General features: G+C 36.3%; 2 protein-coding genes and 2 pseudogenes across 2 annotated transcripts; 1 reads left to right on the top strand and 3 right to left on the bottom strand.

Annotated features, from left to right (window-relative positions):
• Positions 1 to 325: 325 nt before the first annotated feature.
• On the bottom strand, positions 326 to 4,540 carry LOC149383786 (protein NRT1/ PTR FAMILY 2.10-like). Its single transcript, XM_089629006.1, has 4 exons — positions 4,232 to 4,540; positions 3,944 to 4,161; positions 1,782 to 2,350; positions 326 to 1,389 (listed from the first exon to the last, which is right to left on the bottom strand). The coding sequence occupies exons 1-4, from the start codon at positions 4,308 to 4,310 to the stop codon at positions 492 to 494; spliced, it is 1,764 nt and encodes a 587-aa protein (XP_089485132.1). The 5' UTR covers positions 4,311 to 4,540; the 3' UTR covers positions 326 to 491.
• Positions 4,541 to 7,697: 3,157 nt separating this feature from the next.
• On the bottom strand, positions 7,698 to 11,348 carry LOC149383785 (protein NRT1/ PTR FAMILY 2.11-like). The gene is made up of 4 exons (XM_089629444.1): positions 11,231 to 11,348; positions 10,906 to 11,123; positions 8,728 to 9,290; positions 7,698 to 8,647 (listed from the first exon to the last, which is right to left on the bottom strand). Exons 1-4 carry the CDS (start codon positions 11,304 to 11,306, stop codon positions 7,750 to 7,752), a joined length of 1,755 nt encoding a protein of 584 aa, XP_089485570.1. The 5' UTR covers positions 11,307 to 11,348; the 3' UTR covers positions 7,698 to 7,749.
• Positions 11,349 to 13,222: 1,874 nt separating this feature from the next.
• LOC149383784 (uncharacterized) lies at positions 13,223 to 14,144 on the top strand (annotated as a pseudogene).
• Positions 14,145 to 19,770: 5,626 nt separating this feature from the next.
• LOC149383783 (protein NRT1/ PTR FAMILY 2.11 pseudogene) lies at positions 19,771 to 22,705 on the bottom strand (annotated as a pseudogene).
• Positions 22,706 to 23,662: the final 957 nt, after the last annotated feature.

The raw sequence follows: 23,662 nt of genomic DNA, 5'->3' as shown, positions 1-23,662 counted from the left end.
TTTGACTTTATAATAAAAAGTAATGAATATAGGTTCAGATTTCAATATGGACCAACACTCTTTACTTACAAAATAACCGATTCCAATAAATTTTGCGTTAATTAGATATTTGTTAAGGACTAATTTTCAAGCAATAGGATTTGGTGGTTGGGTTTTTGTTTTGCTGGAAGTAAATAAAGTAGAATATCAATTTATTTTGCCTGCTCTCTTTTGCCTTTCATTCTATTCTGTTCTTCCATAATTCTTTTTTCAGCAATACTCTCACATGCGTGCTTTGTTGTACAAGCAAGTTAAAAAATAAATAGAAACGAAACAACTCAACAAATAAAGAAGCTAAAACACTCGAATTTTTATATTTTGCCTATGGCGGGTCTCATGGTCCAAAACCAGTCCATAGAAAGAAAAAAAATTGAAATTGACAACAAAATGTTGACTAAACATGCTTGATATTTTCGTTGCTAATTTATTTAATCAAATTATCTTTTATGTACTCAAACAATATTTTTTTCTGATGGCAAGTCCTTCATCTCAACCCCCGATGCATCGCTCGAGCTCTCTTTGTACTTGTACCACCTCGAAAACAGCAAGAAAACCGCAAAGTTCGCGGCTCCCAAGGCCGCGAGCATGTAGTAAAACATGTCCAATTTCGCCGCGTTGAGATCCTCGGACAACCAATCTCCTTTGGCGGACCCCGCGGTGACCCGATGGACCACCGACACCAAAAGCCCGCTCAAATAGCTCGACAAGCCCATCCCCAAGAAGGAGAAAGACCCTCCGATGCTCCTCATGTTCTCGGGAAACTGCTTGTAGTAGAACTCGATGTGCGCTATGAGCGTGAAAGCCTCGGAAACTCCGGTTAGGGTTAGCTGAGGAATTAGCCACATGCTCGAGAGGGACGAGATCGCGCCGCGTCTCGGGTCCATACCTATCGGACTCAGGCGGGCCAAGGCCCGCCTTTTTTCCTCGACGAGCCCAGACATGACTAGGGCTATCAGAGCTAGTCCCATCCCGAAGCCCATCCTCTGGAGGACGGTGATGCCCGAGGGCTTCCCCGTGAGCCTCCGGAGAGCCGGGACGATGGCTCGGTCGTAGACCGGGACGAAGAGGGTCAGGCTGAGCATGGAAAAGACCGAAAAGGACCCGGCGGGGACGTGGAACTTGGTCCCCTTCAGGGACCGGTCGGCTTGGAGGGCTTGGAAGACGACGTATGTCGATTGCATTGAGATGGCGAGATAGTAAATTATGAGCGAGGACCAAATCGGAATCACCCTCATCACCACCTTCATCTCCTCCACTTGTTGCATGCTCGCGAGCCTCCACGGGTCGCGAGCTGACCCGTCCGGGTTTATCTCCTCCGCCGACTCGATTATCGCCGCCTTGTCTAAGAATCTGTAGACAAACATAAATCATGATCAATTAATTAAGTGTAATCATAAACATAGGTAAGAATCATCATTTTAGATATTTTATATACTCCCTTAAACATAAATCACGATTTATATTTGCAGCAAAGTTTGAGCCATATATTAATCAAGAAAAACACACATATATTATAAGAAAAGGAAAATACTTGTTAAACAAATTCTGAAATGAAACATATTATCCACTTGAATGGTCTATCCATTTTTATAATGTTCTATAGTAAGTCTAGACTTTGAGTATATTAATACTCTTCAAAAGAAAAGAAAAGAGTCCCCCAAAGAAGTGTGAAATTGAGGATACTATCCACTTCTATCAATAAATTTTGAGTATATATATGATCATTATTGTTTTTTGCTTACTTGAACTGATTGGTGTAAGGAAGCTTGGAATTGTAAGACTCGGACGGGACGTGATTGAAAAGCGAGTCCCACGGCCTCTCGGGGCTCTTGAAACCCCTCTTCTTGACCGCTGCAACGAAAACCCTCGCGGCGCTAGCCAACGGGCTTCCGGCGGCCCTAACCTTGACATAAATCCTGGTCCCGGCGAAGAACAAGACGCAAGACAAGAGCATGAGCGCGGCGGGGATCGCGAGCCCGTAAGTCCAGCTCACCTCGGACTGGACGTAGACGATGAGCGTGAGCGAGATCATCATCGCGAACGTGAACGTGAAGTAGTACCAGTTGAAGAAGCTGTCGATCCCTCTCTTCCCCGACTCCGTGTTCGGGTTGAACTGGTCGACCCCGAACGCCAAGTTGCAGGGTCTTATCCCGCCCGCCCCGATCACTAGGAGCGCCAGGCTGGCGAGGAGGAACGTTAACTGCCACGCGGTCGGGCCCACGCACGACGAGGCGTCCGCGAGGGTGATCGCGTTGCATTTCGGCGGGTGGAGGATCGGAATAGCCGCGGTTAGTGTCAGAATCACCATTCCCTATAGGTAATTAATTTGATTGTATTAGCAAGGTAAAAAAAAAAAAAAAAAAATATCATGAACTTATCTAGTACGATGAGAATCCAAAGTGATGATGATAATAATAATAATAATGACAATATAGAATCAAATTGTGCTTGATAAAAAAAAAAAAAAAATCAAATTGTGCATTTTTTTTTTATCTTTTGTCATTATTATTATTCCTTCCCGCCTAAAAAAATAAATTGCTGAGTCGAATGAGTACTACATGCATATTGTTTAGCACAAGAAACAGAATTTAAAACTTAATCAACAGTTTGTAAGAAACCTATCATAAACATATCTTGGACGATGGCACAATACAAAATTAATAATAATCTACGTCGCCTGCATGTGTATAGAATCAAGTTGTGCATTATTTATTTGTTTTAGTCATTGCCGTTATTATTCTTTCCCGCCAAAAAAAATTGCTGAGTGGAATGTACTTCTTTTGACGTTGAATATTGTTTAGCACAAGAAACAAAATCAAAATTTATGAAACTTGATCAAACAGTTTTGATTGAACAATTTATAAAGTTTTTTTTTTAACGGACAATTTATGAAGTTAAGAATAAGTAGCCTTGATTACTATGAATAAAAAAAGATAAGAAAAAAATTGTGTTATAGAAGAATTCCATATTTTGGGTGAAGTATAAATAGTCTCGGTGGTGTGTATTTGTCCCTTGTTTTTTTTTTTTTTTTTTTTTTTTATATTTTTTTTATGGCTGAATGATTAGAAAAAGAAAGAAAACATTTACAAAGAGAGTGACAAACTATAAATATTAATTAAAAAAATAGCATAAAGATAGAAAGACAGTTGCTAAGAAATATAACGTCTTAATTATATTAAAACATCAATCCTAATTATTTTAAGAAATTAGTTTTAGTCTAGAGAATTATCTTATTAATAAAAAAATTATTTTAATCTAATATGCGGGGCACTGTTTATGTATTGATTTGCACCTAAATGCAGTCAAGGTAACTAAAAATCGAAATTCCCGCCAACGGAAAAGGATATCAAGAAATTTAATAATTTTTGTTGATAGTGATACTAATAAAGAGCGTATTAGGATTTTTAAATACTAATCTTCTTATCATGATAGAGGCTCAGTGAGAATCACACAAAATACGTCTATCCAAAATTATATCAATTATTCTCTTTCGATCGGTTTTGAATATTAAAAAACCGAAACTTCGGCAATAAATCCAAACATAACGAGTATGAAGCATTATCATTAAATACGATACGTCCAAAATAAATCACGTACATTTTATATGCTCCTTTGAATGAACTACAAATGTCAAAACTCAAAACTAAATAACCCAGAAACGTAGAGGCGGAGAAACCTAAATTTCTCTATACTCCAATAGTCAAATATATTTACCCCTCCAAGGTATTTATTATTATTATTTATTTATTTATATCTTTACAAAATTCTGTTTCACATTTGGCTCCTTCCAGCGGGAAAAAAAAAAAAAAAAATTACCTCCAAAATTTCAGAGGTCACTCGTTGAAAAAAAAAATTGAAAGGTGACAGTAATTAGGAGTTTTTATGGTGATGAGTATTTGATTACCAGAAATGAAGCCACGGAAGCGAATCCGAGAGTTTTGTAACGACCAAAGAAGGTATCGCAAAGAAAAGCTCCGGGTAAAGTCGCAAAGTTTGTTGTGCCGTGAAAGATATTGATCAGAGTCGTCGCTGTAACGCTCGACAGATTGAAAACCGTCGTCATATACACCAACAGATTATGCGATGTCCCAATCGTCCCCAACTTCTCAAATGTCTCATTTCCTGCCCCAAAAAAATAAAAAAATTCACAGACTTGCCCTTGAAGATTAAAATAGTTGGATATTGTTGTTACCTATGATCAACGGCATGGTCTTGACTCCCCTATAGATGACCTGAGGCTCTTCATTCTTATTCTTTTTCTCTTCCTCCATGGTTCGATATCCTCTCACTGGTTCTAGAGAGAGAGAGAGAGGGAGAGAGAGAGAGAGAGTTTGAGAGAACAACAACAAAAAATAGTGCTCAATCAATCATATACCACCTTTCTTATCTACTCACTCGCTGGCCTAGTCTTTCTATTTTGTTTTGTTTTGAGAGGGTTTTTAGGATGACTCAACTACTCGACAATCTTGACTCTGCGCAATATCTTTTTTGTTTTCATAATAGTGGGATTTTTTTTTTTCTGCCTTCCTTATAGACAATTTGGCTTTAAATGTTATTTAAGTATTAAGACGAGAAAAGTGGAAATATATAAGGATATCTAGCGTCAATCGTTCACGCCGGTGATTGTATAAGAATTAATGTAATATAAATATATACATCGTTTAGATTTGTCAAAATATGATTAGTAAATGATATTTACTCGTTGGATTTATGCATAATATATTGAGAGACATGCACGGCAGCATGTGGGCCAAATAAGTAGAACCACTCGACTAAGAATGATAGCGCCTTTTTTTTTTTGGAAACTACCACCATTAATTTAAATATATTTTTAAGGTATTTTCATTAACCGTTTACTCAAAATTAAACTATTACTTTTTTATAATATTATGTTATACTATACCATACTTAAAAGCGCTCTATTAGACAGTTGGAAGAAATTTTTCGAAGAATTTGTTTCAACTTGCAAATCCTCTAACTTCTTTTAAGATTTTAGTCAAAACTTCATTTTATTAAGAAAATAGTCAACGGGCCGAAATAAATTAAATAAATTAAAACAACTAAATTAATTTATTTCGGTCTGATGTGCTTTTTTTTGTTTTTTTTTTTAAAATAAAATGAAACTTTGACTATTTTTTAAACGAATGACAGGCTATTAGATTACTAGCCTAATTGTCCCCATAATATCTAAATACAAGACACACCAAGTATTTAAGTTGAATCATAAGCGACCTTTTCGTACAGACTTCCAACAAGAGGAAGAAACAGAGATATGCTAATATCGAGCACATATCCGGCTCTTTCATGAAGAAGACACGCCATCGGTATGTATAGACAAAAATCTAACAATACTCCTATAACGGGACGATGGACGATAGTTCATCTTTCTCCAATCCAAGATAAAACACAAAGGACAAATGTTGGTACGACAATGGTAGTGCGAAAAGTGCGAACAATGAAAGATTCTTAAGAGGAATTTTGGATAAAGACGAGCGGAATTCCACCGGAGCCACCATCGAAAAGTGGTGAATGGTCGGATTAACGACAGCCACTTCACCGGCCGGAAAAACCCCGTTCGCCAAAACTCAATCTCGCTCGAACAATGCCCGTTCCGCCACCGAGAAGCAGGGGGCGTTTTCTTCTCCGAGAGACCACAAAGAGCCTCGGCTGGAGAACAGACTCGTCTCTCCTTCGAGAAGGCACGCAACCACCTCCACCAATGCAGCCACCTCCATCGATGCGCAACCACCCACCATGTCTTTGTAATTTTAATTAATTTTATCATCTATTCATTCATTTATTAATTTTTTAAAATTGTGAAAATTTAAATACTGTTTATTATTATTAATAATAAATTTATTCATCTAGTTTTAGGTTCAAATAATCCACATCTAGATATAATTTTTGTACCACCGATTTTTTTTTTTTGAAACAAGAATCTTATATTAACAGGCCGAATTCCAATTTACAAAAAGGGAGAGCAAACAACTAGTGTAATTTAGTTTAATTACACTAGTTTTTTTAATTAGTGTAATTTAGTTTCGTTCTTTATACATAAACTTGATATCAGAGATTTTTATTTTCTCGTAAGCACTAATCAAAATCACGTTATCTAAAATGACGGTAATTCACAATTCTTGTTGTAATCCAACTTGTGCTTTTAAAGAGTTGTGAATTTACTTTCAGCATTCATTGTAATTCACAAACACAATTTTTAAAGAGAACTATGTTTTTGCCTGCAATCATCTGGGCTCGTATATATAGGACAATAGTACTCATAGGACCAATGCTAACTAATATTTTTATACAAAATAATATAAGAACTTTGTAACTAACTAGGTCACCTTAAATTCGAGGTTTGAGATTATTTTTTTATTTATTTATCAGTCTGTTTGGCTATATTCTTAAAGTTTGGTAAACATGGGCTAAAAAAAAAAGGTTTGTTTTTGACCATATTTAGAACGCCCATAATATAAAGTAAATATAAAATAAATAAAAAAGAAATAATATGCAATAAAATAATATTATAGTGGTCAACTTTTACGGATGATCACATTTGAGTGTTTTGTAAAAATACTACCCACTAGTAATATAAAAATAGTATTTAATAAAAATATATTATTTTTGATAATGTGTCATGAGTCACCATCTCTTGGCATTAGAGTTGCTCTAATAGGTATTATAAATATATATATATATATATATATATATATATTTATTTTAATTTTTAATAATTATACATTTATATCTACTAATTTTTGTCTCAGGCCGTAAGACCCGTACACTTATTGGTCTTCACGTGGCTCCGTCCCTGCTCATTTATTTTCTACTATCTACAAGAAACACACGTTCTACAAATAACTAAAAATTAGGTAAATAGCCGATTTAAAATGTTTGGAAGTGGTATATAGCTAACGTTTCGTAAATCTTAGGTACATAGTCATAAAGATGATGTGGTCTAATATATGAAAAGATTATTTACCTAAGATTTGCGTATTTAAATATATGAAAATGACTATTTATTTAAAATTTATGAAACGTAGACTATTAATAATGTGAAACTGTAAATATAACTAAATGGACCCACAATAACTAATGTGTCTCCGTTAATAAGAACAACATACGTATTCAATTCGAACACTTCTGAACCTAAACGCGTGATCATAAACCAAATCAATCTCGTCAAATAAAACAAAACAAGATTGTATTCACACACGCACACATCGTAATCGTCATTGGTATTATTTGTCTGATCATACTTTTATATCATTTTTATATTTTTTTTTTCTTCTAAAAATACTTCATATTTACGTATAATTTAAAATAAAAATAGACATTAACTTTAATTGGGGTATAAAAATTTACCTCTACAAAAAAAGGCATCCAGGTCCAATAAACGTTGAACTTGATTATTTTTGTTGTCAATGCTTCACATTTGAGTTTGGCATATTAGTACGGCTAGTTGCATATACCGTATTTCGAAATTTGATATATACTTTTTTTTTCTTAAACTTAAGGTATTTTAAGCGAGGTAGCCAAACTTCATATCTCCAGGGTGATCTTTACGAAATTCAAATCCCACAGAATGTAAAAGAGTCTTCTATATTGAAATTCAAAAGTTATTGTAATTGATGTTTTAATATCCATGACTATATATATGACATGAGAATGAAAATATATTCAAAATAAAAGTAGTTTTCATCCATTCTTTTAAACAATTGATTTTTCAGATTGTTTTTCTTTCAAGTCAATCTCGGAGAAATTTCCTGAGGTTTCTTTGTACCTGTACCACCTTGAAAATACCAAGAAATACACAAAGTTCAACGATCCCATGGCCGCAATCATGTAGTAGAACAAATCTAACTTCCCCGTATTTAGATCTTCAGACAACCAATCTCCCATTACGGACTTAGAAGTGATATGATGAACTATCTGAATCAAAAATCCGCTCAAAAAACTCGACAACCCCATCCCCATGAACAAGAAAGACCCTCCAATGCTTCTCATGTTCTCCGGGAACTGCTTGTAGTAGAACTCGACGTGCCCAATAATCGTGAACGCTTCAGAGATTCCGATGAGTGTGAGTTGTGGCACAAACCACATGCTCGAGAGAGACGAAATATCTCCTTTTCTTGGATCGGTCCCTATTGGGGCCGAGAGAGCCAGGGCCCGCCGTTTGGCCTCGACCAGGCCAGAGAGCAGCATGGTGAACACCGCAAGGACCATCCCAAAACCTATCCTCTGGAGAATAGTCACCCCGGATTGTTTTCCCGTGAGCCTCCTAAGAGCAGGCACCAAAGCACGGTCATAGAATGGTATCCACAGAGAGAGGCCAAGCATCGAGAAGACTGCGAACGAACCCGCGGGGATTTGGAATCCAGTGTCTCCAAGGAGCCTTTTCGATTGTAGGGCTTGGAAGACTACGTATGTTGATTGCTGGGTGGTGGCAATGTAGTAAATAATAGCCGAGGACCAAATCGGAATAACCCTCATTAGGCATTTCACTTCCTCGACTTGTTGCATCGTGCACAGTCTCCATGGATCTCCCGATGATCCGTCCTTGTTTATCACGTCTTCGAGCCCAATTATTGCCGCTTTGTCTAAGAATCTATGCCAAGAAAAATTTCAAATGTTGGTTAGTTACAAGTATCATGATAAATCACTAAATTGAACTATATTTTTTGTTACCTGAATTGATCTGTGTAAGGAAGCTTGGAGTTGTAAGACCCGGGTGGTACATGATTGAAAAGAAAATCCGACGGTTGCTCGACACTCTTCAGATGCCTCTTCTTTATTGCAGCCGTAAAAACCCTTACGGCGCTGGACAAAGGACTACCATCTGCCCTAACTTTCACGTAGATCCTCGAGCCAGCGAAGAAGAAAATGCATGACAAGAGCATGAGCGAGGCGGGAATCGCAAGGCCCCACGTCCAGCTGATCTCGGATTGGACGTAGACGATGAGTGTGAGCGAGATCATCATCGCGAACGTGAACGTGAAGTAGTACCAATTGAAGAAGCTGTCGATGCCTCTCTTCCCCGACTCCGTGTTGGGGTTGAATTGATCGGCCCCAAAAGCGAGGTTACAAGGCCTTATTCCGCCGGCTCCCACTACTAGCAAGGCCAAGCCCGTGAGAAGGAACATGAATTGCCACGGACTCGGGCCCGTACAAGTCGAGTTGCTCCCAAACGTGTCGCATTGTGGTGGGTGGAGACGTGATATGGCTGCCGTTAGTGTGAGAATCACCATTCCCTAGAGAGAAAGAGAAAATAAGCATTGGTTGAATGCAAAATATTTATTAGGGATCAATATTGTTTATGCAGTCCATGTGTTTAATTGAAGGAGATATTGTATTTATACCATTTTTGTTTCAAACTAGACCATGTACCGGAATCACGCGCGTTGTCAATTGTAACATATGTAATAACATTTATGTGTTTTGATTCTCACTCAAATTTTTAGTTAACTTTTTAGTTTACCCGTATGTTTTATGTTATTATTGGATAAAATTTGTGAGAATATTTGTTTATTTCCTTCAAACTACAATAAAATAAATAAATTATGCCTAATTAAGCCACTTAAACTATTTTTTTTTGCTAAATAGCCAATTTTTTTGTAATAAATTTTAAGTATATAGTTATAATAGCGACGTGACATCTTTTGGATAATTTATGATTTTCATATTTGCCCTTGTGTCTCACTTTAATTTTTGTAAGCTTTATAGGGTATTTACGTCAATTTGGACTTGTAAATAATATTTCGTTGTCATTTACTAAAACTTACAAAATATTGACTAATTGGCAAAATTTCATATTTTATATGGCTATATATCTACTAGACCATTTTTGTTAGTTTAATAATAGATAGCAAATTTGTACTATTATCTTATTAAGAAAAATAAAAGTTATGTCTATTTTATTATCTTGTATTATATTTCAAGTAAGAATTTAAGGATATTTTAAGATTTTCTAAAGCTATCGGGTAAAAGAGTCTTCGGGCTAAATAGTCAGTTTAAACTAATCAATTAAAAATAGCCAAAATTGGTATACAATTAGTGAAAAGTGAAACAATCAAAATTTACATAAAAATAAACGTTCAAGTAAAAGGTGTAGCTAATTTTCCCGTGTCAATAAATTATTTATATACAAAATAGATATTTTATGTCAAGGTTTGAGTTAAAGGGGGTAATCGTAGTTTACCGCGCCCAGTGACGGAGCCAGAAAAGCCCATCAGGGGGGGCTAATTTGAAAAAAAAAATCAGGGGGGGTTTGATTGTAAAAAATTTATAAAAATTGGGCCAAAAGTATAAATTTTCAAGGGAAAAAATGTAATTTTTTTTTTAAATGGGCAAAAAGTGCAAAAAAAAAATTTGAGGAAGCCCCCCCTGGGCCTTAGCTGGCTCCGTCACTGACCGCGCCAATACCGCTAAAGAATCTCGTGATGCAAAAACCGGCAGAATCCAATTAAAAACTTCATAAATATCGGAGTTTACCACAGCTCTAAATAAAAATGTAAGAAAAAATAAATTTAAATAAAAAATAAAAGTTATGAAAACTTATTTTATATTTATTTATTATGAAAAATCTACTGATTTCTTTCTCGTAAAACTCACGGTAATACTCATAAAATCTTAGTCCCAACACGGTAACGTTAAGCGGTATCTCAACCATTACAAAAAAATTATACACGACGTCAATAAGTTTTAGATTGTAAAAAAAATAGTTCATTTGTTTTTTTTATTTTTCTAAAAATTATAACCTTCCCAATTTTTTTGATTACTTAATTTTATATAGCTATTTTGATAGTTTTATTATGTAGGATAATAATTATATTGTGAGTAACAACAGCATCGATAGGGAAACCGTACCAAAAATGAAGATATAGAAGCAAATCCCAAAGTCTTGTAGCGACCAAAGAACGTATCACATAAGAAAGCTCCGGGTAGAGTTGCAAAGTTTGTTGTGCCGTGAAAGATGTTGATGAGCGTCGTCGCAGTTAAGCTCTTCATGTTGAAAACCGTCGTCAAATACACCAACAGATTGTGTGATGTCCCAATTGTCCCTAATTTCTCAAATGTCTCATTCCCTGCCACACACACACACACGCAAACAAATTATATAAATTATCCTAGCTAGCTATAGCCATGTATGTAACTATTGGAAATAAATAACTAAAATACAATATGCTGTCACCTATGATCAAAGGCATGGTCTTGACACCCCTATAGATGATCTCAGTCTCTTCATTGTTCTTCTTCTCCTCCTCCATGATTCAATATTCCCTTGCTCGAGAGAGAGAGAGAGAGAGAGATTAGTGATTGTAGTTATTGCTACTTGGCTCTGTATGTATTTATAAGTCAAGTGTCAAGATGTGAGGACAGCAATAGTAATGCTAAGTCATCTCTATCTCTTTCACGTACGTGTCTATATCTTTCTAGACTTATTTTTGGGAGACTCAAAAAACTAATTAATGTCGCGATTGGTGACTGTCCACAAAACGTTGTATTTTGTTACAGTGACATCTTTCCTTTTTTTTTTTCTTATCTCCTCCCAATGGTAATGGTTTGAAAGAGAGGAATAAGAAGGAAAGATGACTTTGGAATTTGTTTTTTGGCGCATATGTAACGTATTGTTAGATTCGGCACAGTTGAGAGTTGAGACATGCACGTGGGTCCAATAAGTGAGAAAAAGAAAGAAACCACTCCAGAGCCTGGAAACATCGATCTTTCTTTTTTTAACCTAGACTTATTTTACTGCTTAAAAACTACCGTGGTGGACCAAAAAAAAATAAATAATAATTAATGTAGTGTAGGCCAATGACTCAGTGGTGGTACCTCTGAGGCTAGGCGATCGAGTGAAGGTCGACGAGAAGGACATGAGATAGAGAAGCATAAATAAATGAGAACGAAGATCGTTGAATCGAGCGGCGGATTTTTAACCTAGGTTTAATTTGAGGCAATGTTAGCATTGCTAATGTCTTTGTTTAAATTGCATTTTTTTTAAATGTTAGCCGCTCAAAATTTCATTGCTAAAATATTTTGAATATTTATTGTATTTTCGACAACATAGAGTAGCCAAACATATGTTCGTGTAAATTTGAATGTTAGCAAATTTGGTGGCTTTTTTTCTTTCGAAAAATGTTAAATTCTCGTGTATTGACAAATATATTTTACATCTTGATTTTGTTGATCTTCGGCATATTTTGGTTTTGTTGATCTTCGGCGACAATATCGTCGATGATATCTCAACATCGACGATAATTACAACGGCTTTGTCATCAAAGAAAGTCATGTCGCTATATCATATGGCTTGTTGTAGTGATCATAAAGAAAGTCATGTCGCTATATCATATGGCTTGTTGTAGTGATCATCATCGGTAATTGTTTAAAAATTGGTAATGTAAATGTTGTCTAATGTTTCACATTTGAGTGACTTATGTTAGTCTGGTCATATACCATAATTCAAAACTGATGTACATTGTTCTTAGAAGCATTTGTTAGGGTTTTAAATCCCTAAAAACAAAAAATCCTAATTCAATTCAAGAGAAACCAAACCATAGATCTTAATAGCGGAGGCGTACCTGAATCCATGGATTGCAAACACCAATAGTTGGATGGTCTTCTGATTGCAGTTTGCCTAAGTCTGGAGAATTCTTGTTGATGGGGATACAAAAAAATTATCGTACGTTCTGCAATCAGGGACCTACCCTGTTATTAATAACTGCCAGGCAGTTACTAATAACTATTGCTTATTTCTAATTTGGCCCCTCATCAAATTATATTAGCACTTATGGTAGCCACATAATAACTTCATGACAAATATGTCTTTAAGTCACAAACTTTATTCTAAATTAGACCACATCAATTTTGACTTAATTAATAATGACCCAACACATTTATTTAATGACATTAGTAGTCCCAAAATTATTCCAACAATCTCCCACTGGACTACACGTATAAAATAAATGTGTCAACCTTAGCGCGCAGAAAATGTTTGTCATTATCATGATGTGACATATTACAATCTCGTCCATCAATTACATCAATATAGGATCAAAGTTGTTTTCATTGTATCAATCACAACTAAACTCGTCAATGGTCACATACATCAATATAATCAAATGACATAGATCAATCATGAATATGTTTATGTGATTGTATTGTTCAATTTCAGCTGTTGCTACTGTATCTGCCAATCTCAATTCGGTTCCGGTCCTTAATGGTAACAACTTTAAGGATTGGAAGGAGAACATGATGATTGTTCTTGGCTGCATGGATCTTGACTTATCTCTTAGAATGGATAAACCGGCTTCTCTTACGGATGTTAGTTCCGCCGATGATCGGCGGATCTATGAGAAGTGGGACCGTTCTAACCGAATGAGTCTTATGATCATCAAGCGCGGCATACCTGAAGCTTTTAGGGGTGCGGTGTCTGAACAGATCACCAATGCCAAAGATTTTCTTGCCGAAATCGAAAAGCGCTTTGAAAAGAGCGATAAGGCTGAAACGAGCACTCTTTTAAAGAAGCTTATTTCAATGAAGTTCAAGGGCAACGAAAACATAAGGGAGTACATTATGGAAATGTCTCATATTGCTTCAAAGCTGAAAGGACTCAAACTTCAGTTATCGGATGACTTGCTTGTCCATTTGGTCCTTATATCTCTCCCTCCTGAATTCAGTCAATTTCAGGTCAGTTATAACTGCCAGAAAAAGAAATGGTCTCTTAACGAGCTCATTTCATTTTGTGTTCAAGAGGAGGAAAGATTGAAGCAAGATAAGACTGAAAGTGCTCATTTCGCAAGTACCTCTAAAAGTAAGAATCTCAAGAGGAAAAATTAGGCTGCTAAAGATAAAGGTCCGGCACTAAAGAAACAAGCCCAACAGGAGCTTCCAAAGGGTTATTTCTTTTGCAAGAAGCATGGACACGAGAAGAAGGAATGTCCTAAGTATCGCATATGGCGTCAGAAGAAAGGTACATTCCTTGCTTTAGTCTGTTCTGAGGTTAATTTGGCTTCAGTACCTAGAAACACTTGATGGTTAGATTCTGGTGCTACTTCTAACATAAGTGTTTCGATGCAGGGTTGCCTGAGCTACCGAAGGCCAAGTGATGCCGAAAGACGCATCTATGTTGGTGATGGCAAGTCGGTTGATAGGTGCGTTAATCACGCGTAAACTCCTATCTCCCGAGCTTAAATCCAACGAGTTCTCAAGGATTTTGATTATCTCTAGAGTGTTTTTGATGGATTTTCAGGTCTATATGGGTTTTACTAGTGTTTGGGGTCTCAACATGGAAAAATATGCTAATCGGAGTCAAAACGGAGCAAAAACGAAGAAAAGAAGCGTCAAAAACATTTTTGACAACTCCGCGCGCCGCGAGGTCCATTTCGCGCGCCGCGCGGAGTGGGAATTTTGCAGCAGAAAGCCACAGAGTCCTACGCGCGAACCGCGCGGAAACAAAATGAGGGACCGCGCGGCGCGCAGAAACAGGCGCGCGGCGCGCGGTCATTCTGGCAGGCTTCGTTTGCTTCGATTTTTGTAGCGAATCTCAGCCATTGGATGAGATTGGAAGGCTTAGATTGCTCCGAAAACAAGACCACTAAACCCTAAAAAGACCAATACTTTAAGAAGAGAGAGGGCAAGGGTTTTAGGGTGTGCTATCAAGAACAACTTTTCATTTTCTCTTAGTTTTTCATTAGTTTTTCCAAAATTTCCAGACTTGTTCATATTTTTGTGGCTCCAATTTGAAGAGAAGGAGAGAGCTGCAGAATTCTACCATTGCTACATTCCTACTCAAAGTGTTCTATTCTCTAAACTCTTATATTTTTAATTCAAGTTCTACATATGCTTATGATGTTTCATGGTGTGTTGTTCTTGTGTTCATATTTAAGCATTTTCATTGTCATGGTTATTAATATGAACTAGTCTCATGTAGGGCTATGGTGTAGCGGGTTCATTACGATGTAGGATTCAAGATATTAGATTTGTTAGGTTGTTGTTTTTCTCATCACTTTTTACTTAATCCACAACTATGCTTAATGCTTGTATGAATGTCATGAACTCATGCTTATTTTATATTCAACTCTAATGCTTGAGAAAGATTAGGTTGTTGTGTTTTTGTGTGGGTTACTAGAATTCATTCCTAGGCTAGATATAGCTAGGTTGTTCTAGACTCGTGATAATATTCTTGTTCTTTAATGCTAGCCGTGCTTGTTAGGAGTTGAGATCGAGAGATGATATTCCGGTATCGGTTTAGGTTGTTAGATGCTTGAGAGAGATCTATCAATTCGATTAAAGTGAGTATGAGTAGTGAAAAGTGTGAATTCCAATAGCTTATTTCTTTTCTTAGTTCAGCGAATCCAAGTTGTTTTATGAACCCGTGAACCATAGCCCTTCCCTTTATCCAATAGAAATTTTGTGCATCAAGTTATTTAATTTTGTGACGTGTTAGTTAAATTTTGTGACAACAATCTTATCAAATATATTTAGTTCTATATTAGCTTGTGAATCTTGAATCTTCAATTTAGCTAGTCCTCGTGGGATCGACTCGTTCTTACGATTTATTACTATTGCGACCACGTGCACTTGCGTGTGCGAGAAAATTCGCAACATCGGTCGATGTGGAAGCAATTGGGCATTTTAGATTGTTATTAAGTACTGGTTATTAATTGGATTTAATAGATACTTTTGTTGTACCATCGTTTAGACGGAATTTGGTTTCTGTTTCTTATTTGGACAAATTAGGATATTGTTGTTCATTTCAAGACAGTGTGTTCAGTTTATCTATTAATTCTAAAGTTGTTGGGACCGGTTCACTTCTTATTTATGACAATCTTTATATGCTTGAAACTGTTGCTTCTTATAATGAAACCTTAAATGTGGAATCACGTGGTACTAAGCGCAAATTAAGCAATGAGAATTCAAGTTCTTTATGGCACAAGCGATTAGGTCAATTGAAAGGCTTGTTTCCGAAGGAATTTTGGATCAAATTGATTTTTCGGACTTTGATGTATGTAATGCATGTATCAAAGGAAAACAGACTATAAAGAAGAAAATAAGTGCATTAAGGGAAACAGACGTCTTAGAGTTGATACATACGGACATTTGTGGATCATTTCCTACTCCTTCATGGAATGGTCAACAATATCTTGTATCATTCATAGACGACCATTCAAGATATGCATACATTTTTCTTATTCATGAAAAGTCCCAAGTATTGGACGTGTTCAAATCATTTAAAGCCGAAGTTGAAAACCAACTCAACAAAAGGATAAAGAAAGTCAAATCTGACCGTGGTGGTGAGTACTATGGTAGATATGACGACTCAGGTGAACAATGTCCGGGACCCTTTGCCAGATACCTAGATGAGTGTGGTATCGTCCCACAGTACACTATGCATGGGTCGCCCAGAATGAACGGTGTTGCTGAAAGACGAAACCGGACTCTTATGGATATGGTAAGGAGTATGATTAGTCATTCAACCTTACCAGAATCACTCCGGGGAGAGGCACTGAAGACCGCAGCCTACATTTTAAATAGGGTACCAACTAAAGCCGCTGTCAAAACACCTTATGAGCTTTGGACCGGGCGAAAGCCTAGTTTAAAGCATTTTCATATTTGGGGTTGTCCTGCTGAAGCAAGGCCTTATAGGCCGAGTGAAAAGAAATTGGATACCAAAACAGTAAGCAGCTACTTTATTGGGTACCCTGAGCGATCAAGGGGGTATAAGTTTTATGATCCTAAAGTTAAGACAATCTTTGAGACGGGAACTGCAACGTTCTTTGAGGATATTGAGTTTGGTGGGAGAAATAAAGAAAAAGACTTTGTCTTTCAGGAGGATTCGGACTCAACAATTCTTATTGAGGAAAGTTTGATTCCTATTCCAGTTACTTTTGATAATGTTCAGGATTCTGTTCATGTCATCAATCAAGAGCAACAAGACATTGTCATTCAACCACCTGAGGTTCAAACTCAACAACCTCAAGATCAAGTGCCTTTGCGGCGATCCACTAGAGAAAGGAGAAATGCTATACCAGATGATTACATAGTTTTTCTTCTCGAAAATGAGGATGGTTGTGGTGTGATGGAAGATGACCCTGTCAACTTCCAAAATGCCATGAATGATACAAACTCTGTAAAGTGGATTGAAGCGATGAATGAAGAGTATAAGTCTATGCAAGACAATAAAGTTTGGGAACTTGTCCCATTGCCTGAAGGAAAGAAACCTATTGGTTGCAAATGGATTTTTAAAACCAAAAGGGATTCGAAGGGTAATGTGGAGAGGTATAAGGCTCGTCTTGTAGCAAAAGGTTATACTCAAAAGGAAGGGATTGACTTTAAAGAGACCTTTTCTCCGGTTTCATCAAAGGACTCTTTTCGGACAATCATGGCACTTGTTGCACATTTTGATATGGAACTCCATCAAATGGATGTCAAGACGGCGTTTCTCAATGGAGACATTGAAGAAACAATCTATATGGTGCAACCTGAAAACTTTGTGTTGGGAGACCCAAAGAAGATAGTTTGCAAATTGACAAAATCCATTTATGGACTAAAGCAAGCTCCCGTCAATGGTATCACAAATTTCATCAAGTGATTCTCTCGTATGGTTTTGAGAGCAATGTTGTTGATGATTGTGTGTAACACAAGTTCAATGGAACTAAACATATGTTCCTGGTTTTATATGTCGATGACATACTACTTGCCACTAACGATAAATGCATGTTGCATGAAACCAAGAAATTTCTATCGAATCATTTTGAGATGAAAGATCTTGGTGATGCCTCTTTTGTATTAGGAATCCAGATTTACCGAGACCGTTCTCGAGGTTTACTTGGATTATCACAAAAGAGCTACATCGATAAAGTGCTCAAAAGATTTGGCATGTATGATTGTAAACCAGGAGACACCCCTGTCGCTAAAGGAGACAAATTCAGTCTCGATCAATGCCCAAAAGGAAATCTTGAGATTCAAGAAATGGATAAGGTTCCCTATGCTTCGGCAATTGGGAGTCTTATGTATGCTCAGGTTTGTACGCGTCCGGATATTGCGTATATTGTTGGAGTTTTAGGCGGATACTTAAGCAATCCAAGTATGGATCATTGGAAAGCAGCCAAACGAGTCATGAGGTACTTGAAAAGAACAAAAGATCACATGCTCACATATAGGAGGTCAGACCATTTGGAGATCATTGGTTATTCTGACTCCGATTTTGCGGGATGCCAAGATAGTAGGAGATCCACATCAGGCTATGTCTATTTGTTGGGTGGTGGAGCTATATCGTGGAAGAGTGCAAAACAAACTCTTATAACTTCATCCACCATGGCAGCGGAATTCGTAGCATGTTATGAGGCATCCAACCACGGTATATGGCTGAGGAATTTTGTCACGGGGCTGCGTATTGTGGAAGGAATTGAAAGGCCGCCTAAGTTATATTGTGACAATAAATCAGCCGTACTGTATTCCAACAACAACAGGAGCTCGACGAAGTCGAAACATATCGACATCAAGTTCTTAGTTGTTAAGGAAAGAGTGCAAAATGGACAGATTTACATAGAGCATTTAGGAACAAACTCCATGATAGCGGACCCTCTTACAAAGGGTCTACCACCGAAGGTCTTTCACGAACACACTTCTCATATGGGTGTTGTAGAGCTTCAGGATATCTAGATTCGGTGGGAGTTTGTTTATTTGTTTTATTTATATTGTGTGCTTTATGTTTGCTTGTGTTGTTTGTAAACACACATATTTATTGTTTCTGATCAGATTTATGGTATTAGTTTATTACATTTTGCATATTCAGGATAAAGTTTGATCTCTTTAAAGTAGGATCGGATAAAATTGATATGAATAGATCACCTTAAGCATATAATTTTATCTACCACATATTCATGATTGATCTATGTCATTTGATTATATTGATGTATGTGACCATTGACGTGTTTAGTTGTAATTGATACAACGAAAACAACTTTGATCCTATATTGATGTAATTGATGGACGAGATTGTAATATGTCACATCATGATAATGACAAACATTTTCTGCGCGCTAAGGTTGACACATTTATTTTAATGACATTAGTATTCCCAAAATTATTCCAACAGCATTTTGGAATAAAGCCTAATTTAAATTTATTAACTATGGACCGCGAATTCTCATCAATGAGATTCAAATAATCGAAGTATAATATTATTATTAAATAACAAGAACTGAGATATGTAAACTATATTTGCGAAAAAGAAATAGAAATGAATATATGGATGTTCTTGAATATGATTTCAGAGTACAACAAATTGAGATAGATATATAATATGCATGTCCGAAGAAGAATTAGACATATTTTCAGCGTTACATATGACTATTTTTAATTTAAAAAAAAATTTGCTAACGAGCTCCAAAAGTTGCAGGGGACATGTCATCAACTCAAAGGTCGTCTCTTCGTCACCTCGTGACACGCATACAACTCGTTCCAGTTCGTCAACGAGGTTTGAACTGGGTTTGACAATTGGGCCAGATCTTGAGCGAGGTTGAATCATTTGGTTTCCTTTCTTGATTTAAATCGGGTGAGCATACTTGGGCTAGCATACCATTGAGAATCTCCTTGCCCAAGAGATAGCTTTCGAGTTAATTGGACAAGGCTTCATTGCAAAAGCCCAATATTATGATTTATTAAAGGGACAAAGTCTTACACTAACAATGTGTTTACTTTAAACAACAATTTTTATTTTGGATTTCTTTATTTCGAGTCAATCAAAGAGGAATTTTTTGAGGTTTCTTTGTACACACATCGTCTTGAAAGCACCAAAAAATACGCAAAGTTTACTAATCCCATGATCGCAATCATGTAGTAAAACAAGTCCAATTTTCCTTTATTCAGATCTTCAGACAACCAATCTCCAGCTACGAAGCTGATATGATGGACAATCTGAACTAAAAATCCGCTCAAGTAACTCGACAACCCCATCCCCATGAATAAGAATGATCCTCCAATAGTTCTCATATTCTCTGGGAACTGCTTGTAGTAGAACTCAGCGTGTCCAATGATCGTGAACGCTTCAGAGATTCCCATGAGTGTAAGTTGCGGCAAAAACCACATTCCCGAGAAATAATGATTACCTCTTTTATTCGATTTGGCCTCTATTAGGCTCGAGAGAGCCATGGTCCGCCTTTTGGCCTCGACCAACCCAGAAATCACCATGCTTAGAACCGCAAGGATCATTCCAAACCCTATCCTTTGGAGGATCGTCACGCCAGATTGTTTCCCTGTGAGCTTCCGAAGAATTGGGACCAAGGCCCGGTCATAGATTGGTATCCAGAGGGTGAGGGCTAGCATTGAGAAGAATGCGAACGAGCCCGCTGGGATTGGGATTTCGATGTCTAGGAGATTCCTGTCGGACCGAAGGACTTGGAAGACTGAATATGTTGACTGTTGGGCGATGGCAACATAGTAAATAATTAACGAGGACCAAACTGGAATCACCCTCATTAGACATTTCACTTCTTCGACTTGTTGCATAGTGCAGAGTCTCCATGGATCACCCGCCGATCCGTCCTCATTTATCACATCTCCGAGCTCAATGGTTGCCGCTTTGTCTAAGAATCTGTACGCAAAGAGAAAATTATATTTTTGGTTAATTATAAGTATTGTGACAAATAACATGGTAAATATCCTACACCATAGTGACAGATGAATAAAGATCATCTATCAACATTTTTGTTTTCTTACTTGAACTGATCTGTGTAAGGAAGCTTAGAGTAGTGTGACCCTGGTGGGATATGATTGAAAAGTAAATCCGATGGTCGCTCGAGACTCCTCAAATGCCTCTTCTTAACCGCAGACGTGATAACCCTCACAATGCTAGTCAAAGGACTACCATTTGGCATAACTTTCACATACATTCTCGTGCCAGCGAAGAAGAAAATGCATGACAAGAGCATGAGGAAGGAGCAGATCGCGAGCCCATAAGTCCAACTCCACTCCGATTGGACATACACAATGAGCGTGAGCGAGACCATCATCGCAAACGTGAACGCAAAATAGTACCAATTAAAGAAGATATCGATGCCTTTCTTCCCAGACTCCGTGTTCGGGTCGAATTGGTCTGCCCCGAAAGCTTGGTTGCATGGTCTTATCCCACTGGACCCAATGACCAAAAGGATCAGGCCCCCGAGGAGGAACGAAAGTTGCCACGGGCCCGGGCCCACACACGTGCTCTCGCACGATGGTGGGTGAAAATTTGGTATCGCAGCTGTTAGTGTAAGAATCACCATTCCCTGATGGAGACACAAAGAGTGAAAAAATAAGGGTTGATTGAAAGAAGAATACTTATTATATATATACATCAATATCAGTGATGCAATATCTCTTATATTTTAAGAAAATGTTGAAATCATATGCTTTGTTTGACACTGCCTCACTTGTACTTGCAATTTGTGCCAATTTCAACGCATAATATGAATAAGAGTTGCAATTAAGTGGAAAAAAGTATTGAGTATCCGTAGATTTTATGTTTAGAGTATATTGTTGAATAAAATTAGTCCAAGAAAATATATGTTTTTTATTTAAAATTATAATAAGGGGAAATGGTGGCAATAATACTCAATGTTTGGTCAAAATACTACTTATATACTCAAAGTTTTTTTTTCTTTATAAAAAATACTACATGTTACGTTATAATTGGTCCGTTACTATTCGGACCATTAAGTTCAAACATAAATTTTAACGGCAAAGTATTTATGTGTAACTAAATTTGAAACTTTGAGTACTTTTTCAAAAAAAAAAAGAGTATATAAGTAGTGTTTTGTCTAAATATCGAGTATTTTTGCCACCGTTTCCCCTTATTATAATAATAACGGTGATAATGTTTTAGTATAGAAAAGATAGGACAATTTTTTTATGACAATAAAAAAAATTATTTTTAATATGATTTATTTAATAACGTATTTCATACATAAATATAAAGGTCTTTTTAGATTTCTCGCTAACTTTAATCTCAATGATATTTATAATTAAAATTTTAAATTAAAACGACAGTCAAACCATCATTCCAGAAATACCAGGCAGAGTGTCCAAGTGAGAGAATATAAAACAAAAAAAGATCTTTTTTTAGGGGAAATAGTGGCAAAAATACTCTATGTTTAGACAAAACACTACTTATATACTCATTCTTTTTTTTTTCTTGGGCAAAAATACTCAAAGTTTCAAATTTACTTGCACGTAAATACTTTGCTGTTAAAATTTCTGTTTGAACTTAACGGTTCGAGTAGTAACGGATCCACTATAACGTAACATGTGGTATTTTTGCCAAAGAAAAAAAACTTTGAGTATATAAGTAGTATTTTGATCAAACATTGAGTATTATTGCCACAATTTCCCCTTATCTTTACGACCATATAGTAACTCATTAATTAGACCAATCTATTTTGATTTGGTTTTAGCATATTTTTATCAACGTTTACATATAAATTTTGAGGGCAGGACCGAAATTAACCCGTGAAATCTCTTATATTTAAAAAGATGGTTCTCAAATATAACTTATAATTTGCGAGTAATAGTATAGATAGGGAATCGAACCAAAAATGAAGATATTGAAGCGAATCCGAGAGTATTGTAGCGTCCAAAGAAGGTGTCACATAGAAAGGCACTCGGTAGAGTTGCAAAGTTGGAAGTGCCGTTGAAGATGTTAATGAGCGTCGTCGCAGTTGAACTCTTCATGTGGAAGACTGTCGTTAGATATATCAATAGATTGTATGATGTCCCAATAGTGCCCAACCTCTCAAATATTTCATTCCCTTCCAAAAGAAAAAATAATAATAAATAAATAAATAAAAATAATCACATATGTTAGCCTAGCCACATATAACTATTTTTTTTATTATAATTTACATGGTATTATTAATTAAGATCAAACATTCACTTAAATAAGAGATGTGCAGCCCAAAAATGTTTGAACTCACAATCTCTCTGAAAATGGTGTGAGATTACCATTGGACTAAAGCTAAGCTAGAAATTATTGTCATCTATGACTAATAAAAAAGAAATTAATAGTTACCTATGATCAAGGGCATGGTCTTGACACCCTTATACATGACCTCTTCTTCATTCTTCTTCTTCTTTTTATATTCCTCCTCTCTCGGCCTCTCCAGAGGAGACATACACATGTTTTCGTACAACATCTTACTTCGTCGGCCTCCTTTGATCTTCCTTCTTGCTCTAGAGATTGTCCAAGATTGTTTCACTAAATGACAAAAGAGTGTGTTTAAGAGAGGTGTGCGTAGAAAAAAAAATCACAAAAAATATAGAAAAATCCCACAGATTAAGTCAATTGAAACATTAAATTTGCAATTTAGCCAACGTTATAAATATTTTTAAAATTTAGTCATATTTGATTACATGACTTCATTATAAATCATATAAAAATTTACATGATTGCCTTTAACATTTTTATACGTTGATTTTGATAAATAGCGATAAATAACTAATTTACTAAAATAAACGAAATATTGACTAATTTTTTAAAATCAAATTTAAAATTGACTGGATAGTTAGAAAGAATGACCGTATGTATTTCTCTATATAAATCAAGATGGGTTTAGAAACTTACCTTATATTCGATTCTTTCTCCATC

The sequence above is a fragment of the Urtica dioica genome, chromosome 10 (assembly GCF_054948205.1).
Source record: "Urtica dioica subsp. dioica isolate 48M chromosome 10, U.dioica_male_clone48M_v1_H2, whole genome shotgun sequence".
NCBI lineage: Eukaryota > Viridiplantae > Streptophyta > Magnoliopsida > Rosales > Urticaceae > Urtica > Urtica dioica.
Note: the sequence above shows the minus strand (reverse complement) of the source record. Positions and strands in the feature narration are given on the sequence as shown.

Excerpts from the sequence above, each read along its gene's own strand:
- LOC149383786 (XM_089629006.1), bottom strand. The coding sequence starts at position 4,310 with ATGGAGGAAGAGAAAAAGAATAAGAATGAAGAGCCTCAGGTCATCTAT. Across the intron at positions 2,351-3,943 it reads CTTCCGTGGCTTCATTTCTG|GGAATGGTGATTCTGACACT; the intron begins GTAATCAAATAC and ends AATTACCTATAG. Across the intron at positions 1,390-1,781 it reads CCTTACACCAATCAGTTCAA|ATTCTTAGACAAGGCGGCGA; the intron begins GTAAGCAAAAAA and ends GTTTGTCTACAG.
- LOC149383785 (XM_089629444.1), bottom strand. The coding sequence starts at position 11,306 with ATGGAGGAGGAGAAGAAGAACAATGAAGAGACTGAGATCATCTATAGG. Across the intron at positions 11,124-11,230 it reads GACCATGCCTTTGATCATAG|GGAATGAGACATTTGAGAAA; the intron begins GTGACAGCATAT and ends TGTGTGTGGCAG. Across the intron at positions 9,291-10,905 it reads CTTCTATATCTTCATTTTTG|GGAATGGTGATTCTCACACT; the intron begins GTACGGTTTCCC and ends CTTTCTCTCTAG.